This window comes from Oncorhynchus tshawytscha, linkage group LG29 (genome assembly GCF_018296145.1).
Source record: "Oncorhynchus tshawytscha isolate Ot180627B linkage group LG29, Otsh_v2.0, whole genome shotgun sequence".
NCBI classification, from domain to species: domain Eukaryota; kingdom Metazoa; phylum Chordata; class Actinopteri; order Salmoniformes; family Salmonidae; genus Oncorhynchus; species Oncorhynchus tshawytscha.
The window spans coordinates 3,773,599-3,799,564 of record NC_056457.1 but is presented as its reverse complement, the minus strand read 5'-3'; the positions used below and the strand labels follow the sequence as shown (position 1 = coordinate 3,799,564).

At 41.4% G+C, this 25,966-nt stretch overlaps 1 protein-coding gene across 1 annotated transcript in view; it reads left to right on the top strand.

Annotated features, from left to right (window-relative positions):
* The window catches only part of LOC112228032 (cadherin-18-like), a 234,694-nt gene that overhangs the window by 54,702 nt on the left and 154,026 nt on the right, over positions 1 to 25,966 (top strand). The window contains exon 2 of the mRNA XM_024393153.2: positions 15,913 to 16,498. Within this exon, the coding sequence (XP_024248921.1) occupies positions 16,262 to 16,498 (237 nt within the window). The 5' untranslated portion in view covers positions 15,913 to 16,261. The remainder of the gene's footprint in view (positions 1 to 15,912; positions 16,499 to 25,966) is intronic.

Below are 25,966 nucleotides of genomic sequence, written 5' to 3'. Positions count from 1 at the left end.
AATAGTGATAACCTGGCCTGCGTTCCAAATGGCAAACTATTCCGATAGTGCACTATATATGGAAAAAGGTGCCAGAAGTCAGCAAATTTAGAATGTGTAAGATGGGGGAGGGCTGCCAAACTCCAGTAGCTTCACCCTTAGTTTAAGCTTCCCAGACACTAAAGATTCCCAGCGCTGCAGGGATATGAACACATTACTGTCCATGAGTTTCTCTACAATGCTCCTTGTTATATTTAAGATTTCATCATGTTATCGTTGTTCATGTATTAATAACAAAGCTGCCTAATGGTGCCCTGGTCGAAAGTAGTGCACTATATAGTGAATATGGTAACATTTCCAACACAGACCTTGTCTTGGCTATGTGAGTGAGTGAGAGTATTTTTTCTCCTGCATTGGCCAGCAGATGGGTGCTGTCTGCAACGTCCTGGCACTCCTGCAGTGCTGTAAGAGATGAGAATGTGTCCCAAATGGCACCCTATTCCCTATATAGTGCACTACGTTTGACCACGGTCTACAGGGCTCTGGTCAAAAGTAGTGCAGTACAGAGGGAATAGGGTGCTATTTGGGACAAACCCATGAAGAAAGACTCAAGAACCCAGCCATTATACACACAGCAGATGGGACATTCTCCCTTCTCTATACCCAGCTCTCATTAAAAAGCCAAACGACATATAGGGTGGTTGGAAAGTACAGGGATGTTTTCTAATTTACCACCAACAAGAAAGGTGACTCCTAGTGCAACAGATAATTAAGCTCTGTTTAATTTGGCATGTAAACAGAAGAAAATGACACCATCTGAGAAGTCTCATCCCAGAGACCTTTTACTGTTATGGAGATGCAGGAGAGACATTTCCACTTTACTATATGTGTGTGTGTGTGTGTGTGTGTGTGTAGGGAAAGGCAGGTAATCAATACTGATTCGAGGTTAGGACAGATGGCGTTTTGGAGAGGAATGCTCAGGAGGTATGTATCCCAAATGGCACCCTATTTACTATAAAGTGCACTACTTTGACAAGGCCATTATATAGCGAAAATGGTGCCATTTGGGATGTAGCTGAGAATGTATACAGAGAGTTCTTTGGGAGAGGGGGTGGGTGGTGATAGGAGGGGCTGTGCCATGCGGTCGGCCCACATGACTCAGTGGGAGTCATCACCACAATAATTACCTCGCAGTCTAATCTGTTTTTAAAACCTGCTGCTGTTTCAATGCTTTAATTACCCACAAGTGTTGGGGAGGAAGATTTGTGAGACCAACGCATACAGCAAAGAAATGGTGTGGCTTTTGCATGTGTGGGGGAGGTTTGTTTGTGTCCGTGTGTATACCTGTGCATACACACATAACATTACAATCACAGGTAAACTGAAAAAAAAGGAAATGGTTCATTTCATCCATAAATGTAGCTGCATCTGAATGTTTACCCAAGACACTTTAACTTGTTTGACATTCATGTATTGTACAGATTAGGATGTTCGGTGTCTGTTTGACAATTAAGCATTTCCTCATTTTAAAGCTGCAACTTCAGTTAGAATGGCACTCAGGAAGCCGGTTTTACTGCCCGTAGCCTGAAAACAAAAGTATCTCCTCTCCTCCTGAATCTCTTCATGGAGGTTGTGAAGGTGGTTAAGCATGTACAACATCAGGTTGGAAGAATAAAGGGAATAGTCATCCATAAAAGAGGTCATAGTTATTAGACATGGATTTTTTGTCTGTGAAAAATCTCCCTTGTTTGCGTGATGAAACCAAAACTGTCATTATCTACAGGTGCTTGGCTGTCAACCCCATCAATTATGTGCAGAGGGTACCAGAACATATAATTGGTTCTGTTGCCAAAAACAGTTTCAAATTGGCATGTCACTGGCCTACACACAATACCCCATGAAGTCAAATTGAAATTATGTTATCTTTTAAATATTCTACAAAATGTTAAATACACAATGCAGAGGACGAGGGGTCAATGGAGTACTAACGATCAATGGAAATAGTGTTTTTTCTGTAATATCAATAGGTCAGAGACATGGGAGGAATTTAAGTCCGGGACTCATAGCTACATGACAAGTTCTCATTGGTCAAAATTGTTTATACGTTGAATCTGAAATAGACTACTTGTTATTTGCCATTGGCCCAGATTTATTGCAAGGAATTCTAATAGAAACTACTAGACCCCGTCTTACATCCCATCTCAGCTTTTGTACATATGAAATCAAATGGAATATATGTGAACATGATGGTTAACAACTTTGCAGTAGATTTTTTTAGTAAATACGGGTGCTCTAATCACTGTATTGCCCATTTCTTATACAAAACATATACACTGCCGTTCAAAAGTTTGTCTATTACATACAGTGTAGACATTGTTAGTGTTGTAAATACTTTTGTCGCTAGAAACAGCTGATTTTTTTATGGAAAATCTACAGAGACTTACAGATGCCCATTATCAGCAACCATTACTTCTGTGTTGCAATGGCACATTCTGTTAGCTAATCCAAGTTTATCATTTTAAAAGGCTAATTGATCATTTTAAAACCCTTTTGCAATTATGTTAGCATAGCTGAAAACTGTTGTTCTAATTAAAGAAGCAATAAAACTGGCCTTCATTAGACTACTTGAGTTTCTGGAGCATCAGCATTTGTGGGTTCAATTACAGGCTCAAAATGGCTAGAAACAACAACCTTTTATCTGAAACTCGTCAGTCTATTCTTGTTCTGAGAAATGAACGCTATTCCATGCAAGAAATTGACAAGAAACTGAAGATCTCGTACAACACTGTGTACTACTCCCTTCACAGAACAGCGCAAACTGGCTCTAACCAAAACAGAAAGAGGAGCGGGAGGCCCCAGTGCACAACTGAGCAAGAGGACAAGTACATTAGTGTGTCTAGTTTGAGAAACAGACGCCTCACAAGTCCTCAACTGGCAGCTTCATTAAATAGTACCCGCAAAATACCAGCCTCAACGTCAACAGTGAAGAGGCGACTGTTCTTTTGCCCATCTTAATCTTTTATTTTTATTGGCCAATCTGAGATATGGCTTTTCCTTTGCAACTCTGCCTAGAAGGCCAGCATCCCGGAGTCTAACAGTTTTAACAGTTTTCAGCTGTGCGAACATAATTGCAAATGGGTTACGATATGAAACAGACAATACCATTATCAATTTCTATTGGTCCAATGAAGGTTGATGAGGGGTGTGGATAGGCTCCTTTGAACAACCTATTTTACGATTGTGGAACTTTGGATATGGAACCAGTGTGCTTGACAGGTGTTGCCCCACCTTGCACAAAACAATTTCCCATTAGCAAGAAAGCTATGGCCGGTACTAAACTATGGCCGGTACTGGAGACTCCTAACATCGTCATACAACGTAGCACACCATGTAATGCAGCTACTCGGATGCTTCCTCCAGATACCACATTACTTGAACACGACTGTTGTGAGTTAGTTTTGGATCAGCTCTCTGATGGGTTTATTAAGATTCATCCGTTGCAAAAGCCTGAGTTTATCTTATACACAGACGGTTCAATTATTGTGGAGGGGGGTGAGAGGAAGTTAGGATGGTAAGTTACTACAATGGACAATGTGATAGTGACAGGCAAGTTAGATTTGAGGAAATGCTTACCTATTGCATACAACTCTCTAATGCAGTAGGATAAATCGTTTTTTAAAATTACAAATTAATAAAAAATGAAAAGCTGAAATGTCTTGAGTCAATAAGTATTCAACCACTTTGTTATGGAAAGCCTAATTAAGTTCAGGAGTAAACATTTGCTTAACAAGCCACAAAATAAGTTGCATAGACACACTCTGTATGTAATAGTGTTTAACATGATTTTTGAATGACTACCTCATCTCTGTATGACACATACAATTATCTGTAATGTCCCTCAGTCGAGCAGTGAATTTCAAAACACAGAATCAACCACAAAGACAATGGACGTTTTCAAATGCCTTGCAAAGAAGGACACCTATTGGTAGTTGGGTATTTAAAAAAAATAGACATTGAATATCCCTTTGAGCATGCTGAAGTTATTAATTACATTCATGTGGTGTATCAATACACCCGGTCATTGCAAAGATAAATTCTTCCTTCCTAACTCAGTTGCCAGAGAGGAATGTAACCACTCAGAGATTTCATTATGAGGCCAAAAGTGACTTTAAAACAGTTACAGGGTTTTATGACTTTAAAGGGAGAAAACTGAGTATGGATCAACAACATTGTAGTTACTCCACAACAATAACCAAATGACAGAGTGAAAAGAAGGAAGCCTGTTACAGAATACAACTATTCCAAAACATGCATCCTGATTGCAGTAAGGCACTAAAGTAAACCTGCAGAAAATTTGGCAAAGAAATTTAATTTATGTCCTGAATACAAAGCATTATGTTTGGAGCGATTTCAGCACAACACTGAGAACCACTCTTCATATTTTCAAGCTATGTGGTGCTGCATCATGTTATGGGTTTGCTTGTCATCAGCAAGGACTAGGGAGTTTATGATAAAAAATTAAACAGAATAGAGTTAAGCACAAGTCAAATCCAAGAGGAAAACCTGGTTGTCTGCTTTCCGACAGACACTGGGAGACAAATTTACCTTCCAGCAGGACAATAACCTGCGCCATAAGGCTTTCATGGATTTGCTTACCAAGACGACATTGAATGTTCTTGAGTGCTCTAGTTACAGTTTTGACTTAAATCGTCTTGAAAATCTACGGCAAGTTTTGAAAATGGCTGTCTAGCAATGATCAACAACCAACTTCACAGCTTGAAGAATTTTAAAATAATAATGTGCAAATATTGTACATTCCAGGTGTGCAAAGCTCTTACAGACACCCAGAAAGACTCACAGCTGTAATCGTTTCCGAAGGTGATTCGAACATGTATTGACTCACGTGGATACGTGAGTGGATACATATGTAAATGTGTTATTTCACTTTGTTATTATGGGGTATTGTGTGTAGATGGGTAAGAAATAAAATATATTTAATACATTTTGAATTCAGGCTGTAACACAACAAAATGTGGAATAAGTCAAGGGGTAGGAATACTTTCTGAAGGCACAACTATGCAACCATAATATAATAATTATACTGAACAAAAATGTAAATGCAACATGTAAAGTGTTGGTTCCATGTTTCATGAGCTGAAATAAAAGATCCCAGAAGTGTGCGATATGCATAAAAAGCCTAATTCGTTAAAAGCTTGTGCACAAATTAATTTACATCCCTGTTAGTGAGCATTTCTCCTTTGCCAAGATATGCCACACGGGTCAGGTGTATGAATTGTTTAGAAGCTGATTAAACAGCATGATCATTATACAGGTGCACCTTGTGCTGGGGACAATAAAAGGTCATGAAAATGTGCAGTTGTCACAGATGTCTCAGGTTTTGAGGGAGCATGCAGTTGGAATGCTGACTGCAGGAATGTCCAACAGAGCTGTTGCCAGACAATTGAATGTTCATCCCTCTACCATAAATCAAATTTCAGAGAATTTGGCAGTACGTCCAACCGACCTCACAGCCACAGATCACGTTTAACCACGCCAGCCCAGGACCTCCACATCTGGCTTCTTCATCTGTGGGTTCGTCTGAGACCAGCCACCCGGATAGCAGATGAAACTGTAATAAAGCTCTTTTATTGGGAAAAACTAATTCTGATAGGCTGGGCCTGGCTCCACAGTGGGTCCCTCCCAGGACCAGCCTTGTCTGCGCCCTTGCCCAGTCATGTGAAATCCAAAGATTAGGGAGTAATGAATTTATTTCAATTGACTGATTTCCATATATGATTTCCATATAAATGTATATTATTCAAAGCCGTCTATATACCACCACAAACCGATGCTGGCACGAAGACCGCACTCAACAAGCTGTATAAGGCAATAAGCAAACAAGAAAATACTCATCCAGAAGTGGTGCTTATGAACATGCAGCAATCTTGAAATTGTTGCATGTTGTGTTTATATTTTTGTTCAGTATAGCATGAACCAGCCTGTCATGAACCTAGCCAACCACCTGCAACATAGCTGCACCGCCGGGTGGCTTCGCTCTCACTATATTTTATGACAATATTTTACCTATGCAACATAGCTACTGGACCTCGGGGCTGATAATCATTATTATATTGCAATACTGCAGGATCTCATGTAGGCTCCAAAATCTCAGAATCAAACATGTAACTTTGTAGCAGCAGAAGATCATGAGCCAATGATCTTGAGGGTGAAGCCAGGACTGATTAAGAATCAGTAGCAGCGCGGATGCAGAATTGGGTGGACCGTAGCTCGGAGCTAGCCCGCAGCGCTGATGAAAGAACCAGAGCATTGATGAATTCCAGTATCTTGTCATTAGTTGCCAGCAAAAATGTTCAACAGAGGTTTGCCATGTTCCGCTTGTGCTCAGCATGCAGGTAGCATAACATGAAAGAGAGGACAAAGCAGTGCTAGATCTGGTGCTGATGACTGATGTTATATGCTAATGCATTCATCTAGGGTTGTATGAGAGTGTGGCAGACAGGATACAGACAGGGTGGGATGGACAACCGCAGAGGTCGATGAACACCCTGCGGGTGAAGAGGCGACAGTAGAGCTGTCGAGAGCACCCCAGTACATGCTGACATTCCACTGCAGAAACCTGAGGCAGTGACGGCTGAAAACAGGCAATGATATAAGTAGATTGTTGCGCCAACAAAACAGCCAGATCAATAACAATAGAGTGGTAATCATCCAACTCCTAGTGGGACCAAACACATATGGAGATCATCACTGGTGGAGAGGGACGGTGTGTCACCATGGGTGTAGTGGACACAGTGCCAGCGGGATCTGAGAGGGGGAGAGCTGCTAGAGGCTGTGAATGTAGAGAAGACACAGTAGCGGTCATGGGTTCAGTGTGGCTGGAGAGAAAAGTAGTAGCAAGAGGCCTGATCTGAGGCTTGGACGCTGAGTTGGTAGTGGTGAACCGAATGTGGCAATAGAGGCAGCAGGGGTGGTGATGGGTGAGTAGTGGTGGTGATTGGGTGAGTAGTGTCATCATGCAGTAGGAAACATTGGAGGAGGTGGTCCCTCCAGGGGGGGGGTGCAGCCGTAGTCAACCGACCAGAGAGAGGGTGAAGTAGATTATTAGAAGAAAAGGGGCATGAAGAAGAGAACAAAATAACGAAAGAGAGATAACAATCATGGCTGGACGGACGCCATGCAATGACATGAAGATTACATATATAAAGGATATAGCCAGTCTGCAGGATGACTGTATGTGGCCAAAATATGGTTGAAATTATGGCCTTCCATCACATGGACTATGGTAAACGTGACCCTGGACAAAAAAATGATGATGGCTTAATAAAATGTGGAAATTAAAAAATAATTTTAGGGAAAAGGCTTACAACAGATGTTTTAAACGGCAAAATGTAGCTTGCGGCTATGTGGTGAGAATGCCAGCACATCTAATATTAAAAGGTCTACGGAGTTGGCAGACATATGATATGGAACAGGAACTATGTAAAAATGAATTACTGTATCTGCAATGGATTATTTGCTGGGACTCGGATGAGATGGTTGGTGGCATGGGCCCCATGGGTCCACTGAGGAGCGGGCATGCAGCTTGAATGTGGTGCATTCAGCGAAGCCATGGATAGTCGGGGAAAAATGCACTCGGGAGAGCTCGCTGGGAAAGGACCACTGATGCCCTGAGGTGAAGCATATCCTCAACTTGGAATTGGCCAGCTTGGCAGAGAGGAAATGTTGTGAAAGCAGGTGCACTATATTTGGACACCCCTTCAAATTCGTGGATTCTGCTATTTCAGCCACACCCGTTGCTGACAGGTGTATAAAATCGAGCACACAGGCATGCAATCTCCATTGGCAGACATTGGCAGTAGAATGGCCTCACTGAAGAGCTCAGTCACTTTCAACATGGCACCTCCATAGGATTGTCAAAATTCTGCCCTGCTAGAGCTGCCTAGGAGCAACAATGGTGCTGAAGCAATTAGATTGTAAATATTTTCTATCCTAGGTTGCAACTCACTACCATTATCCAAACAGTCTCTGGAAGCTACGTAAGCATAAGAAACACAAGCCTCATATCAACATGCGCAATGCAGTGGCCGGTAAGCCAGGTAAATACAGAACATACTGTAATTGATCTTTCGTCACTCTGAACTTCATCATTTTTCTTAAATTTACAAGAGGTGGAAAGCATCTTAGCAAGTGAAACAGCACCCCTCAGTCTCTTTACGTGTAGGCCATCTATATGATGCCACTTGGTCCAAACAAGTATTACAATGTTGCCACCCATAGCAAGGGAAGCCAGCCAGCATCTGGCCTTTCTTGACAAAACAATGAATTGCCAATCAGCGTTGAGCGAAACTGAGCGAGCTCAACTGTGAAAGGTCCTGGCGCACCAAACAAAAGTGTCAACAGAAGCCAGCTTTCAAATCCCATTGAGAGCATACATCATTGACAGAAAAACTTGAATTGTTGCATATCGTTGTGTTGTTGTCCTCTGGTGGCTAGCTAACCAGCTAATATTGGCCCTTTCCTAAATTAGCCATGGATGGAGATAGGGATTTGGACTTGTGGTTTTACTTAATTCTCTGTACTGGCCAATTATTATATTGGCAATTCTGATCCAACCATTCATTCATACATTGTTGTGCCCCTGGCCTGAGAGGATGAAAATTCAATATGTACAGTAGCTAGATGTAGAAGGCTAATGTTAAAGTTGCCCATGAATGGAAGTTAGGTTAGCGAGCAAACATTTATGATAGGTGGCCTAGGACAACAAAAAATAAAAGTGTGTACTGTATGACAGAGTGATACACTGTTTCGTCAACATGAAATAGATGATAGCATTGCCGTTTCTCTTCAAGTAGGGTGAGTCAACAGGTTTTTCTACTTGCATGAATGTGCACACACACACACAGAAATCAGAACCATGGACAGTCACATCATATTTAGCTTACATTGATTCGACTAAATTGTTTTTGTTATCATTTAGATGTCACTGTATTAGACTAAGCAGAGGTGATTTGATGATGTTGGAATAGTGGAGGCAGCTCCTGCGGTAATTGTCTGTGTTTCTAAATCAGTAGTTGATTTTTTCAACCTTTATTTAACCAGGTAGGCCAGTAGAGAATAAGTTCTCATTTACAACGGCGACCTGGCCAAGATTAAGCAAAGCAGTGTGACAAAAACAACAACACAGATTTACACATGGGAAAAACAAACGTATAGTCAATAACACAGTAGAAAAAAACACAATAGAAAAATCCATATACAATGTCTTCAAATGTAAGATTTAGGGAGGTAAGGCAATAAATAGGCCATAGTGGCGAAATAATTAGAATTTAGCATTAACACTGGAGTGATAGATGTGCAAGTAGAAATACTGGGGTGCAAAAAGAGCAAAAATAAATCACAATTTTGGGGAATGAGGTAGTTGGGTGGGATATTTACAGATGGGCTGTGTGCAGGTGCAGTGATCGGTAAGCTGCTCAGACAGCTGATGCTTAAAGTTAGGGGGGGAGATATAGGTCTCCATCTTCAGTGATTAAAAAAAATCATTCCAGTTATTGGCATCAGAGAACTGTAAGGAAATGCGGCCAAAGAAGGAGTTGGCTTTGGGGATGACCAGTGTAATATACCTGCTGGAGCGCATGCTACGGGGTGGGTGTTGCTATGGTGACCAGCAAGCTGATATAAGGCGGGGGATTACCTAGCAAAGACTTATAGATGACCTGGAGCCAGTGAGTTTGGCGACGAGTATTAAGCGAGGGACATACAGGGCACTACAGGTCATAGTGGTGGGTAGTATATAGGGCTTTGGTGACAAAACGGATGTCACTGTGATAGACTACAGTACATCCAATTTGCTGAGTAGAGTGTTGGAGGCTATTTTGTAAATTACATCGCCGAAGTCAAGGATCGGAAGGATAGTCAGTTTTACGAGGATATGTTTAGCAGCATGTGTTAAGGAGGCTTTGTTGCGAAATAGGAAGCCAATTCTAGGTTTAGTTTTGGATTGGAGATGCTTAATATATGCTTAATGTGAGTCTGGAAGGAGAGTTCACAGTCTAACCAAACACCTAGGTATTTGTAGATGTCCACATATTCTAAGTCAGAACCGTCCTGATTAGTTATGCTTGTCGGACGGGCGGGAGGGTGCTGGCAGCGATTTGTTTAAAAGCATGCATTTAGTTTTACTAGCATTTAAGACCAGTTGGAGGCCACGGAAGGAGTATTGTATGGCATTGAAGCTCGTCTGGAGGTGTGTTAATTAACACAGTGTCATAAGAAGGGCCAGAAGTAAACAGAATGGTGTTGTCTGTGTAGAGGTGGATCAGAGAATCACCAGTAGCAAGAGCGACATCATGGATACATAGAGAGAAAAGAGTCAGCCCGAGAATCGAACCCTGTGGTACCCATGACCAGCTCGGAAACTGGATTGCATAGCGGAGAAGGTACGGTGGGCTTCGAAATGGTCGGTGATCTGTTGAATTAACTTGGCTTTCGAAGACTTTAGAAAGGTATGGCAGGATGGATATAGGTCTATAACAGTTTGAGTCTAGAGTGTCTCCCCCTTTGAAGAGAGGGATGACTGTGGCAGCTTTCTAACCTTTAGGGATCTCAGACGATACGAAAGAGAGGTTAAACAGGCAAGTATTAGGTGTTGCAACAATTTTGGCAGATAATTTTAGAAAGAGATTGTCTAGCCCAGCTGATTTGTCGGGGTCCAGATTTTGCAGCTCTTTCAGAACATCAGCTATCTGGATTTGGGTGAAGGAGAAGCGGGAGGGGGGCTTGGGCAAGTTGCTGCGGGGGGTTCAGAGCTGTTGGCCGGGATAGGGGTAGCCAGGTGGAAAGCAAAGACAGCGGTAGAAAAATGCTTATTGTAATTCTCGATTATTGTGGATTTATCGGTGGTGACAGTGTTTCCTAGCCTCAGTGCAGTGGGCAGTTGGGTGCTCTTACTCTCCATGGTCTTTAGCGTCCCAAAGCTTTTTGGAATTTGTGTTCTGAAAATGTTGAAAAAGTTAACTTGCACTACCATGCTGTATGCAATATGCTTTGTGCACTTCACTGGACAGAGGTTGCTATATGGTTTTGTGACAAAAACAAAGGTGTGGTTAAATTTATTCTGCCACTGTGTCTTCTTATTGTCTCTACCTTTATGTTTGGACACACCTACTCATTCCAGGGTTTTTCTTTATTTTTTAAAATGTTCTACATTGTAGAATAATAGTGAAGACATCGAAACTATGAAATAACACATATGGAATCATGTAGCAACTGATCCTTGTTGAGTTGCTAGGAAGGCAACTACAGTAGTTAAGTGTTGAGTTCAAGTCTGGTCTCCTGATATAAAAATAATAATTTAAACCCTTAACACCATATTATGATGCATACAAATGCAGATGTGTTTGAAAACAAATTGATAGACATGTTTTCCAATTAACATTAAGCTCATGTGGTACATATATAATTTCTAAACAGCATTACATTGTCTCCCAAGTTCTTATTTTTTCCTGTTTTGCATTCCTCTCTCGTCTCTCATCTCTGCTTTCCTTCTGCCAATGGTTGTGCAAAAAATACATAATTTTGGCTATGTGAGAACAGACCTTACAACAAAATTTTGTCTATCAATGGGAGGTGTAAAGTTAAGAGACTTTTCTATTATTTTTGTTTCCATCCTCTCTGCCTTGCCCTGTGGTGCAGCTGGGACAGATGACAGAGCAGCAGTACAGTGTTACGTGTTTGACCTGCCCACTCCTCCGCTATCTGAAGTTTGACATCAGCACAAGGTGCTATGAAATGAATGCAGTGCAAGTGCTCTCAAGGCAAGGCTCCGTCTCTCCCTCGCTCTCTCTTTCTCGATCTGTGTCTCATTCTCCCTTTTCTTCTCTATTCCTTCTTTCTCATACTCTTTCTCCCTGCCCCCCCCGTTATCTCGATCTCTCCCTTACTCCCTCGTTCAGTTGTATTTAACCATTCACCTCATCATTTACCACATTACAAGGAGAAACATCTGCGAGTAAGCATTTCCTTCAATCATATTTGTGTTCATCTGGATAGAAGAATGTGGTGCCGTTTCACCGGGTGCGAAGGCATGTTTTAATTGAACTATTATATTAATACGACTATTCAAAACAATCATATTCTAAAAGTACCCAACGACAATCCAGCTGCTGCTGGTTTAATGACTGGAGGTACAACTGAGATTTCAGACAATCAGCGTGATTACCACACAAATAGCACTTTGATTGAAGAGCAATACAGGAGGGTGCCAGCCTAAAACCATTGACAATGGAATAGGCCTACACATGCTCACACAAGTCTAACATAGGGTAGTTGGAGATAGTTTGCTACAGTAGTTGGACTGTATATTATGGTTGAACCACTCAACATAGGCATCAAAGGCCTTGTAATTGAACCTGAAGCTTGTATTTTTTACATATCATTGCAAAGACTCATCCGTCGTGATCATTAGTCTATTTATGTGTTAGAGATGGATTTAGGCCCTTTGTAAAGTGACCAAATGTGACCATCAAACTATCTTTCCTCCTGTCAACATGAATTGAGATTTGTTTTTTAAAAGTATGGTGATGTCTTATGACATTAACTGAGTTGTTGACGTGTGCCAAACGTAGAATGTACAGTGTGTTCTGAAAGTATTCAGACCCCTTGACATACCACATTTTGTTACATTACAGCCATATTCTAAAATGTATTAAATCGGTTTCTTCCCTCATCAATCTGCACACAATACCTCATAATGACAAAGCAAAAACAGGTTTAGAAATTTCAGCAAATGTATTAACAAAAAATGAAATAATACTGTACGTTTACATAAGAATTCAGACCCCTTACTCAGTTCTTTGTAGAAGCACCTTTGGCAGCGTTTACATCCTTGAGTCTTCTTGGGTATGACGCTTCAAGCTTGGCATACCTGTATTCGGGGAGTTTCTCCCATTCTTCTCTGTAGATCCTCTCAAGCTCTGTCAGGTTGAGTGGGGAGTGTCACTGCACAGCTATTTTCAGGTTTCTGAGAATATTCGATCGGCTGTTAGATCGGATTCAAGTCTGAGCTCTGGCTGGGTCACTCAATGACATTCAGAGACTTGTCCCGAAGCCACTCCCGCATTGTCTTGGCTGTGTGCTTAGGTTCGTTGTTCTGTTCGGTGGTGAACCTTCGCCCCCCAGTCTGAGGTCTTGAGTGCTCTGGAGCAGGTTTCATCAAGGTTCTGTCTGTACTTTGCTCCGTTCATCTTTTCCTCGATCCTGACTAGTCTCCCAGTCCCTGCCGCTGAAAAACATCACCAAAGCTGATGCTGTCACCAGCATGCATAACCGTAGAGATGGTGCAAGGTTTCCTCCCGACGTGACTCTTGGCATTCAGGCTGAAGAGTTCAATCTTGGTTTCATCAGACCAGAGATTCTAGGTTTATCATGGTCAGGGAGTTCTTTAGGTTCCTTTGGCAAACTCCAAGTGGGCAGTCATGTGCCTTTTACCAAGGAGTGGCTTCCTTCTGACCACTCTACAATAAAGGCCTGATTTGTGGAGTGCTGCAGAGATGGTTGTCCATCGGGTACTCACCTCCCTAGCCAAGGCCCTTCTCCCCCGTTTTCTCAGTTTGGCCAGACATCCAGCTCTATAAAGAGTCTTGGTGGTTCCAAACTTCTTCCATGTAAGAACGATGAAGGCCACTGTGTTCTTGGGGACCTTCAGTGCTACAGAAATGTTTTGGTACCCTTCGTCAGATCTGTTCCTCAACACAATCCTGTCTCTGAGCTCTACGGACAATTCTTTCAACCTCATTGCTTGGTTTTTGCTCTGACATGAACTGTCATCTGTGGGACCTTATATATACACAGGTGTGGACCTTTTCCAAATCATGTCCATTCAATTTACCACATGTGGAAACATCTCAACGATGATCAATGGAAACAGGATGCACCTGAGCTCAATTTTGTGCCTCATATCAAAGGGTCTGAATACTTATGTAAATAAGGTATTTCTGTTTTTTATTGTTTATACATTTGCAAGCATTTCTAAAAGCTGCATCACTTACATGTAGTGATGGTTTCGAAATAAGCGGATTAGTAAAGGATTCTTCTAAGTGTATTTTAAATCCATATATTTAATGTTTTAAAGGGATTTTGCTGATTATTGTCACGTTCTGACCTTCCTTTTTTATGTATTTGTGTTAGTTTGGTCAGGGCGTGAGTTGGGGTGGGTAGTCTATGTCCTTTTTTCTATGATGTATTTCTGTGTTTGGCCTGGTATGGTTCTCAATCAGAGGCAGCTGTCGATCGTTGTCTCTGTTTGAGAATCATACTTAGGTAGCCTGTTTTCCCCATTTGGGTTGTGGGTGATTAATTTCTGTTTAGTGTCTGTTCACCTGGCAGAACTGTTTTGTTTTCTCTTCGTTATTATTTTGTGTAGTGTTCAGTTTGTTCAATTAAAACATGACGAACACTTACCACGCTGCATTTTGGTCCTCCTCTCCTTCCACCAATGAGAAGCATTACAATTATCCCCCAAAGTGTGACATCTATGACTGTATTAATTCCTAATTCTGAATTTGTTTATGTCATGGCAACGGATGGTAAGGTTAAAGAGAGCTAGTTTGCCTTTGATGCTTGTCAGATCTTATATAGTGCCTTTGAATAGTATTCATCCCCTTTGGCGTTTTTCCTACTTTGTTGCATTACAACCTGTAATTTAAATTGATTTGTATTTTTATTTCATGTAATGGACATACACAAAATAGTCCAATTTGGTGAAGTGAAATGAGAAAAATAGCATGTTTCAAAAAAATTATACAAAATAAAAAATGAAAAGTGGTGCGTGCATATGTATTCACCCCCTTTGCTATGAAGGCCTTAAATCAGATCGGGTGCAACCAACTACCTTCAGAAGGCATATAATTAGTTAAATAAAGTCCACCTGTGTGCAATCTAAGTGTCATATGATCTGTCACATGATCTCAGTATATACAGTGCCTTGCGAAAGTATTCGGCCCCCTTGAACTTTGCGACCTTTTGCCACATTTCAGGCTTCAAACATAAAGATATAAAACTGTATTTTTTTGTGAAGAATCAACAACAAGTGGGACACAATCATGAAGTGGAACGACATTTATTGGATATTTCAAACTTTTTTAACAAATCAAAAACTGAAAAATTGTGCGTGCAAAATTATTCAGCCCCCTTAAGGTAATAGTTTGTAGCGCCACCTTTTGCTGAATACTTTCGCAAGCCACTGTAGCTATGTACACTTCAAATCAAAGTTTTTGTACTCTCAATATACCACAGCAAGATGTCATTCTAGTGTATTACTTGGTAAATAATAGTTTTGTGGTTGTGTTGGATGTCAAAATGACATTTTTTAAATGGTGGTGGAAGACCCACTTTGTAATATAGGATTCATAACTCACATACTGTAGGCTCCAGCAGCTGAAAGCTCTTAGATGCCATCTCTTGGTAGGTTCCTTGACTCCCCCGACTGCGGCAAAACTCATGTCCTATGTGAGTCACTGCAGTATAGGTCCATTCTGGCTTTATACAGTACATGGATCATCAGATCTCAGTGGGCACTTTTATACAGCAAATATCAATAATGAGTCCCATATGACACCCTATTATTCCATACACACTATTAAGGAAATAGAGTGCAATATATCTCTCTGACCTCACAGGCACAGACAACTTATGAATAAATAAAGACTCACCACATCCAACATGATCTGTTTTTAGAACAAGAATGTAAGGAGATGGAGGCCTCTTTTCTGCATTGAAAGTCATCTATTTGAAATTACTTTCCCTCTGTGTGTCAAGTATTTTTATGGCCGGGTCCAATTTATTTTGAGGGGATTTAAGGAAGTTAAAACTCATGAAATGTAATTAATCCCTTTATATTTCTCTCTCTTCCAGGAAAGACAGAATGGTCACCATAATCAACTCCAGTTTCTGGTAAAACTACAAAAGTCATTGTCCGTCCATTTTCTTCTCTAGACCCTGGCTGTTCCATGATGTAAGTGAAGCTTGCCTTGATTCTCCTCAATTGACAGTTAGACCATGAACCTTAGAGACTCTATCGTTGCACGGACCAGGCCTTCCCCAGTTTGGATTTAGCGCCACCCTCATCTATCCATCGAAACCGCCAGCCACGTGAGGCTGCAGCGGTGGCCGGTGGTGGTGGCGTGGCGGTGGTGGGAGGACCTTCACACATAGCGCAAAGCACGCTGGGATATTTTTCCCCAAAACACACTGAGGCACCACCATGAGGAAATCCACCACCTCCTGTCTTTGTCACATACTGGTCTGCCTTTGCTTCATCCAGAGGTGCTATGGCGCTAGCCATCATATCCCAGCAGACAAAGTGACCATCGCCAAGAACCAGACCAAACTGGCCAATGGTGAGACAGAAGTGCACCACAGACCTAAACGTGGCTGGATCTGGAACCAATTCTTTGTTTTAGAAGAACACATAGGACCGGACACTCAATACGTGGGAAAGGTATCGTATTGTTTTGCCCTACTTCACAGTATGTTTGTAAACAACAGCTTATTTCATTCCAAGGAAACTTGGCTCTGCCTGTGTCTCAAATGACACACTACTGTATGTCCAACATGGTGCACGACTTTTGACCAGAGCTCTAGAGGCCCTGGTCGAATGTGGTGTGTTTTTCTGCACGGCAGTTTTGTCTATTGGAAATGCATTGCAGCAGTTACAGGTTCTATTCTTAAGGGGATTTGCCTTGTTGGTAGTCTGGATGCTTTTGTTCTGTCTAATTATGTTGAAACCAAATGTGCATCCAAAATAGGACCATTTTCCTTATATAGTGCACTACATTTGAACAAGGCCCGTAGGGCTCAGGTCAAAAATAGTGCACTATGTATGGGATAGGGTGGCATTGGGTTTGCAGATTCAATCTCACTTGTTAATTTTGTTAAGACAATAAGACGTCTACTCTGTCCAAGTTCTTCTCATGAGTATGTGTCATGTTTTATTCAGGATTAATCAACAAGATCCCTTACACCGTCTGTCTAGCACTTTGGGAAAATCTAATTAGTATAATGAAAAAAAATACCCATCAAAATTTGTCGGGGTAAGCTAGAGACTGCCATGGCAGAGCTACAGAGGTTTTTGTCATATCCCGAAATCAGTATTCTCACAAATAAGTCTATCGTTTTGCTCTACGATACTCACAAGCTTCACAGGATTTACTTGTCTCAAGTTGCTGACACCGGCGTCCCAACTCCGAATAGGTCTTCTCACAAAAAGGTCTGTCAAGTCTGAGCGGTTTAAGCTACGAACTAATATGACTCCACCATCAAAAGCTGAGACTCTCACGAACATTAACCTGTTCTCTGTTTTATATTCACGGGACTCGTCTGAAGCTAACCCGGTACAGACCGGTAAAAGAAGGAATCAAAATGTATCGTCTTTTTTGGGACCAAGGTTACACATGGAACTTTAAAAAAAATTATGCTTCCTATATCTCTCAGATGCATGTCAGACACCTCAAACCATACTTCCCTTTGATAAATGTTTAGTCTATCTGTTTTGCCATGAATGTTTTATTCGATACGTTTCCATGGTCTAATAGCAGTAAGGCCAAATTCCAATGCTTAGTCTCTTAGGGAAGATTCAATTGTGAACAGAGCTTTTTACAGCAATCTCTCAGTTACAAAAATATAACATCTTTGTTTGTTTGAATTAACCCTAGTACCAAAATTGAGTCATGTTACACAAGGGGCTCCATGGATGGCTCTTTGTTACATAGTTAAAGTGTGAATTGAATTGAATGTATTTGTCAATTTATATAAAACGTATAGCCTACTGCCAATATAAACATAAAACAATTATAAAAAATAACAGAACACATAACTCTTATTTATATCCACAGACTGTGGTCCATTAGTGGTCTATACAGTACATCTGAGTTACATGTCATACCAGCTATGGGCTCAGACTGTCACATCAGACATTATGGATGTCACAAAGACTGAGAGGCAGGCACTAGAGATGACTGGCAGTCGTAACCTTGTGCTCAGAGGGCAAGAGCAACCCAGCAGGTCTGGTCTGCGTTCGCTATGGTGACTTTTCTGTTACTTAACCAGTTTCCCATGGCTTATTTGGTATGTCCTCAGCTTACAGATTGCCTGGCCCCCTTATCTCCTGAAACGTGGAAATGTGTTTCTCCGCTGCAGTGATCATTATTCTAGGCACTCGGGCAGAAGCTAATCCCTTCAACCACACTCAGAGAGAAAGAGAACGAGGGAGTTGGATCACTCCTCTCTCTCTCTGACTGCACGCACAAGTGTGTGCATTTCAATACAGAGACGGGAAAATGATGTGAAATGAAAAAATACAAATATATATATAAAAGCAAGAGCAGCCCAGAGAGACAACAGATAGAGGTGGAAAGAGAGTGAGAAAAACACAACCTAACCCCTCTAATATCCGCTAAATATGATTACTCAGCATCACCACTAAGTTGTTTGTTATGATCACAGGGATGACAACCAGAAAGCAAGGCTATATCACAGATGCCTGGGTAGTAGTGTTAGACCAGGGAAACACATATCTTTATTGGTGTTATTTAGTGATGAAACATGGCATGGCTAACGTTATAAGATGCATGAGTGAACCGAAAAATCCCCAAGGTGCCACCAAAACATTCTCTCAGCATTTCCTGTGGTTCTGTCTGTATTATTGCAGCTGACTAACTGAAGTAGTACAAGGGTATTAGGGAATAGAACATCCTGATTGAAACTGCGTTGTTGTTTAATTGCAGTTTTTCAGTTTGTCACTAATTGCATGAAAGAATAATTACTTCCGTGGATTATATTAACATTACATAGAGCTACTGCTCATCCTTTGATGTCTCTGATTGGCTGGCAGTCTCTATCATGCTTAATAGATAATGGACACTCTTCTTTTCATCCCTCTACCTTAGAGTGAGAGAGAGTTACGGTTGTGTGCCAAAAGGCACTTTATCCCCTTCAATGTGCACTACTGGACTCAGATAACATGGTGAGGAAAGCAACACAAACATGAACAGCTAATTCTTTCTGCATTATAACAGGGCCGTTAAAAACAGACATACAAATTATTAGACATTAATTTGACACGCTACATTTGGATGGAGAGAGATTATGTTTCTTGACGGCAGGAGAGAAACTTGCCAACATTTAATTATGTAGTTGTGGGATTGGTGTACCATGTCCTAATTTGGCTAGGAGACAGAATGACCCTTAATTAAGCCAAGACAGAGGAGGATTAATTCGTCACATTCAAACACTATATTGTTCTCATCACTGTGCTTGGTAAAAAAAAATGCAGACACTAGCAAGCTGCAAAGGAGGAGTGGAAGGAGAGGTTTCTTGTGTAGGAATAGAGAGAAATTAGAAATGGCGTCTTTTTGCAGGCACTAACTCTGGACAAAGCCTGTGTGGAAATGAGTGACGTTTTTGTAGGGTTTTTGGATAAACGTTGAAAATATGTTATTTTGAGATCTTCATCAGCTAAAGTCCCTTTTTGTGACTTTTGAAGCTTTAATGTAACTTAAAAAAGCAGATGAAGTACATGAAGGAATCATCAATTAAATTGTATTGCTTGCATAGACGTTTAGCAGATGTTATAGCAGGTGTCCTGAGTGTTCCAAGCTCCAACAGTGTAGTAATATCCAACAATACACAACAATATACACAAATCTAAAAGCAAAAGAATGGAATTAAGAAATATATAAATATTATGACGAGAAATGTCAGAGTTCGGAGTATACAGTTGAAGTCGGAAGTTTACATACACTTAGGTTACAGTCATTAAAACACATTTTTCAACCATTCTACAAATTTCAAAACTATAGTTTTGGCAAGTCGGATAGGACATCTACTTTGTGCGTGACACAAGTCATTTTTCCAACAATTGTTTAGAGACAGATTATTTCACTTATAATTCACTGTATCATGACTCCAGTGGGTCAGACGTTTACATACACTAAGTTGACGGTGCTTTTAAACAGAAAATGATGTCATGGATTTAGAAGCTTCTGATAGGCTAACTGACATCATTTGAGTCAATTAGCCTTTGTACCTGTGGATGTATTTCAAGGCCTACCTTCAAACGCAGTGCCTCTTTGCTTGACATCATGGGGAAAACAAAAAAAAGACATCAGAAAAAGCATTGTAGACCTCCACAAGCCTGGTTCATCCTTGGGAACAATTTCCAAACGCCTGAAGCTACCACGTTCATCTGTACAAACAATAGTACACAAGTATAAAAACCATGGGACCAAGCAACTGTCATACCGCTCAGGAAGGATACGCGTTCTGTCTCCTAGAGATGAATGTACTTTTGTGCGAAAAGTGCAAATTAATCCCAGTACAACAGCAAAGGACCTTGTGAAGATGCTGGAGGAAACAGGTACAGAAGTATCTATATCCACAGTAAAACGAGTCCTATATCGATATCATCTGAAAGGCCCTCAGCAAGGAAGAAGCCACTGCTCCAAAACCGCCATTAAATAACCAGACTACGGTTTGCAACTGTACATGGGGACAAAGATCTTACTTTTTGGAGAAATGATCTCTGGTCTGATGAACCAAAATAGAACTCTTTGGCGACTCTGGGATGCTGGCCTACTAGGCAGAGTTCCTCTGTTCAGTGTCTGTGTTCTTTTTCCCAGCTTAATCTTTTATTTTTATTGGCCAGTCTGAGATATGGATTTTTCTTTCTGATTGGCATTTCCTGTGTATGGAATATGTTGTGCTTTCAGGAGCCGGTGCATCCCAGCTTTGAAGTACGTACATCAGAGTAATTATGCAGCTGTTCCAACAGCCTTAACTCCTCTGGCTGTTCCAGCTGAGCTCTTCTCACAGTCTGTAAAAGGCGATCATCAGAAGTATTACCAAGGGTTAGTGGTACCGGAGCAATGGCAGAGAAGACTGACACATTTGAACCCTATGTAAATTCGTAGCTTCTGATTGGAAGAAATGCTTCTAGCTCTTATTGTGTAGAAACCAGTAGCAATTGTGTGCGATATCAATCTGGACACCACTGAAGTACATGAAATCAGTTCCCAACACGACAGGAAAAGCAAGGTTCTTGGTATGTAGAATAACTGAAGGAATCATATAGGAGCGGTTACACAGGCGGAACTCTAACTCACTCCATCCAAGTGGTCGTTTAGCCTCACCATCAGCCAGATATAGTGGACCTTCTGTCCACGGCTTCAAGTTGCATTGTGGACCTTTAATCTCCTTCCGCAGTTTCTCATTATGCAGTGTTTAGGATGACCCAGTGTCCAGGATGGCTCTTCCTGTCCATGGGCCTATGGACAGGGGTAACACCAGTTGGTGCGGTATTAACTGAAAGGAAGTGGATGTCGATGGAGGGTATAAGCAGTGACTCTTGGGGTTTCAACTCTGGTCAAAGCACCCACAGTAGGATGGTCGTTCCTTCGAAGGGAGTTAGGTCTGTTGGCCTGTTGTGACTTCTGGTTTCTGGAAGGGTTTACTTGATACAGACTTGGACATCTGGCTGAAGAATGTCCCTTTTTGCTACATCTCCAACAGAAAACGGGAGGGTTCTTGGCTGGAGACTGGCTGTTGTTGATGGTCTGGCTTGGGTAACTGTTTGGGTGTCTGTTTCTTTCTCTGTTCATATTTCTGTTGGCATTCTCTGTCCTTCTCGGACTGCTGTCCCAGTCGAACTAGTCCACCGACAGTGGTGACTCTTTCTCGGAGTTGACTGGCTAGTATTGGGTTGATGTTCTTCAAGATCAACTTAATGACCTCTTCCTCCTCAATGGAGGAAGACCGTATGCCGTATGCAAAGTCACGGATACTCTCTTTCTCTCTTTGCACTCGATTCCTGACTCTGTCAGCCAACTCATCGGTTTAGTCCTCAGAGAGAAATGCAGAGGAAAACTTGGCCTCAAAGTCAGCCAAGGAGGTAGTGGTGAGACGTGCCACATCCCACCAGTCTCGAGCTATCCCATGCAACACATTCCTTAATGTGGCAAGGAGTTCTTCGTCAGCCAGGGGATTGAGGGCAAGAAAGTCACAACATTTTCCAGATACATTAGAAGATCAAGACTGTCACCCTTTTTCCGAAAGGTGGGAAATTGCCATTTAATGGGCATTGCCCCCACATGACGTCTACTCAAATCACCATGAACAAGAGAGCTAGGAAGGGTTGAGGAAGTAGAGGGTGATGGAGTTATCAGACCATGAAAATGAACACCGGGATGCAAGGTGGATTGCATCCTGCAAGGGGTGGCTGCAGTATGGCCACGTCTCTCCTGAGGTGCCAGCTTGCCTCTCAATGGTCTGAACTGAAGTGGACACCAGAGAAGCAATGTGCAAGCAGTTGTGCCTAATGGAGGCCATGTCAACAGACACGTCATCCAACATTTTACCACATTTAGAGAGCTCGGACTGCAAGTGGTCTACAGTGTTAACCAGGGGAGAAAAAAACAGAATTTACCGTCCTTGAGGACCTCAGTGTGGTGATGTTGCAGGCGCCACTGGAGAGTGGCAGTGAGTTGGTTTCTTTGGTAGTCAAAGGTACCAGTAATTTCCCATCTTCCACTCTCACTGAGCTCTGTCAGCGTGTGGGTTAGAGTGCTCCCTGAGTCTCTGAATTCCATTGCACTCTGTTGTTGCTCTTCCCTCAGATATTTGAATTGATGGTGGATTAGAGTTTTGGAGATGTTCTTGAGTCCGTCGAATATCAAGGATGTCACCTTGAAGTTGTAAGACAACAACCTCTGGTGATCAACCAGAGGAAGGTTGGGTGTCAGACGGAGGGCTAGCTCAGTACTTCCACACAGGTCCATGTCAATAAGTGAGTAACTAGTTAGACCTCATGTGGCCTGTGGTCAAGACCGAGCATTCAGATTCACAGGGCTCTGGCCCAAATCAACTCCATTACCTTCATTCACATTATGATTTTTTTTGTCAGCTCGATGGTCAGAATGACTATGTGTATTCCCATTGACAGGTATGATATAGATGAGCACATTTTCTTGGGGTGAATCCATTGTTTTAATTCCACACAAAAGATTTGCTTTGGTTATTTCTCAATGTTGAGAGGTCCCATCTGGGGTGCCATTTTTTATGTAACAGTTTTGACTTGAGGTTGTTGTTTTTAGGGGTGCCAGATAGGTTGTGCCTACCAGAGAACATATTGATTTCTCCTTTTGGTTTGGGAGGGAATGCGTCCCGTCTGACCCGTCAAGTCTACACCAATACAAAAGTCCGGATGGACATACACTTTTCATAAACTCTTGAAACATTGGAAAGAACTTCAAAACAACTGTATTCTTTGCATAGGTTGTATTACGAACACAAATTATCACACACATAATAAACAACAAATAATGAGCTCTGGTTCCTCTACAAAAGTTCTGTACTTCAGGCCTAAAAGAGTCCAGCCCGGTAAATGAGCTCAGAGACCTAAGTCACGCAATGTTTTTAGTCCATTCATTTAGTGTAGCGTAAACCCAATCTCAATCATACAATCAAAATACCAACTCTTTTACCACACAACCATAAAGAATATCACAGCTCAATATGTCTTCAACTAAAACTGACCACATAAATCATCACGGTATACATCACTCTAAAACATATGAAATACTGTATGCAAAATCCGCCAACAGATCACAGGCCACGAAGAACCAGAGGAGAACAACTGAGATGTGTATTCCAAAGTAAGCAATGAGTGGATCCGATCCTGGTTAAACTTGCGAGTAGGCTACAAAGCACACTTTTACATACAACAAAATAAATGGAGTAAAGATGCTTCGGAACTGAGGGTTGAACACATCCTCATGTCTCCATCACAACCCTACTTTTGCGCAGTTGATGCTGGCATTTTCATTGAGAATTAAAGGAAAAGCGCCCTAACTGAAGGAGAAGCACTGAGATGGTTCAGATAAATTCAGAGCCGTCACAAGCTGCCTGTCGAGGACTTGTGAGGTGTCTGTTTCTCAAACTAGACACTAATGTACTTAGCTGTACACCGGGGCCTCCCACTCCTCTTTCTATTCTGTTTATTGCCAGTTTGCGCTGTTCTTTGAAGGGAGTAGTACACAGCATTGTAGGAGATCTTCAGTTTCTTGGCAATTTCTCGCATGGAATAGCCTTCATTTCTCAGGACAAGAATAGACTGACGAGTTTCAGAAGAAAGGTCTTTGTTTCTAGTCATTTTGAACTTGTAATCAAACCCACAAATGCTGATGCTCCAGATACTCAACTAGTCTAAAGAAGGCCCGTTTTATTGCTTCTTTTATCAGAAAAACAGTTTCAGCTGTGCTAACATAATTGCAAAAGGGTTTTAATAATGATCAATTAGCCTTTTAAAATTATAACCTTGTATTAGCTAACACAACGTGCCATTTGAACACAGGAGTGATGGTTGCTGATAATGGGACTCTGTACGCCTATGTAGATATTCCATAATACATCTGTTGTTTCCAGCTATAATAGTCATTTAATACATTAACAATGTCTACACTGTATTTCTGATCAATTTGATGTTATTTTAATGGACAAAAAATATGTTTTTCTTTCAAAACAAGGACATTTCTAAGTGACCCCAAAATTTTGAAAGGTAGTGTATATAAAAATAGTTAGGACACACCTTCAAATTAGTGGATTCGGCTATTTCAGCCACACCCGTTGCTGACAGGTGTATAAAATCGAGCACAAAGCCATGCAATCTCCATAGACAAACATTGACAGTAGAATGGACCCTACTGAAGACCTCAGTGACTTTCAACCTTGACTAGAATACAGTGTATACACATGAAATGGGTAAAACCGTAAATAAACATGATTCAAGTAACCACTGTTCCATGTCTATATACATAGGGCAGCAGCCTCTAAGGTGCAGGGATGAGTAACCGGTTGGTAGTCGGCTAGTGGCAGTGACTAAGTTCAGGGCAGGGTTCTGGGTGGAGGCCGGAGAGTGATGGATATTTAACAATTTGATGGCCTTGAGATAGAAGCTGGTTTTCAGTCACTCGGTCTCACCTTGGATGCACCTGTACTGACCTCGCCTTCTGATAGCGGGGTGAACAGGCCGTGGCCCAGCTGGGTGAGATCCTTTATGATCTTCTTGGCCTTCCTGTGACACCGGGTGCTGTAGATGTTCTGAAGGACATATGCTCCCGGTGATGCGTTGGTCTGACCGCACAACCCTCTGAAGAGCCCTGTGGTTGCGGACGTTGCAGTAGAACATTTGTGGACAGAACTGAAAAAGCGTGTGCGGGCAAGGAGGCCTACACACCTGACTCAGTTAAACCAGCTCTGTCAGGAGGAATGGGCCAAAATTCACCCAACTTATTGTAGGAGGCTTGTTGAAGGCTATACAACACGTTTGACCCAAGTTAAACAATTTAAAGGCAATACTACCAAAAACTAATTGAGTGTATGTAAACTTCTGACCCACTGGGAACGTGATGAAAGAACTAAAAGCTGAAATACATCATTCTCTCTATTCTGACATTTCACATTCTTAAAATTAAGTGGTGATCGTAACTGACCTAAAACAGGGAATTCTTACTAGGATTAAATATCAATAATTGTGAAAAACTGAGTTGAATGTATTTGGCTAAGGTGTATGTAAACTTCCGACTTCAACTGTGTATATATATATATATACAGTATATACACACTACTGGTCAAACGTTTTAGACAACCTCAAGGGTTTTTCTTAATTTTACTATTTTCTACATTGTAGAATACTAGTGAATACATCAAAACTATGAAATAACACATATGGAATCATGAAGTAACCAAAAAAGTGTTAAACAAATCTAAATATATTTTTGAGATTCTTCAAATAGCCACCCTTTAACTTGTTGACAGCTTTGCACACTCTTGGCATTCTCTTAACCAGCAAATGCTGAGCACTTGTTGGCTGATTTTTCTTCAGTCTGCAGTCAGACTTATCTTAAACCATCTCAAT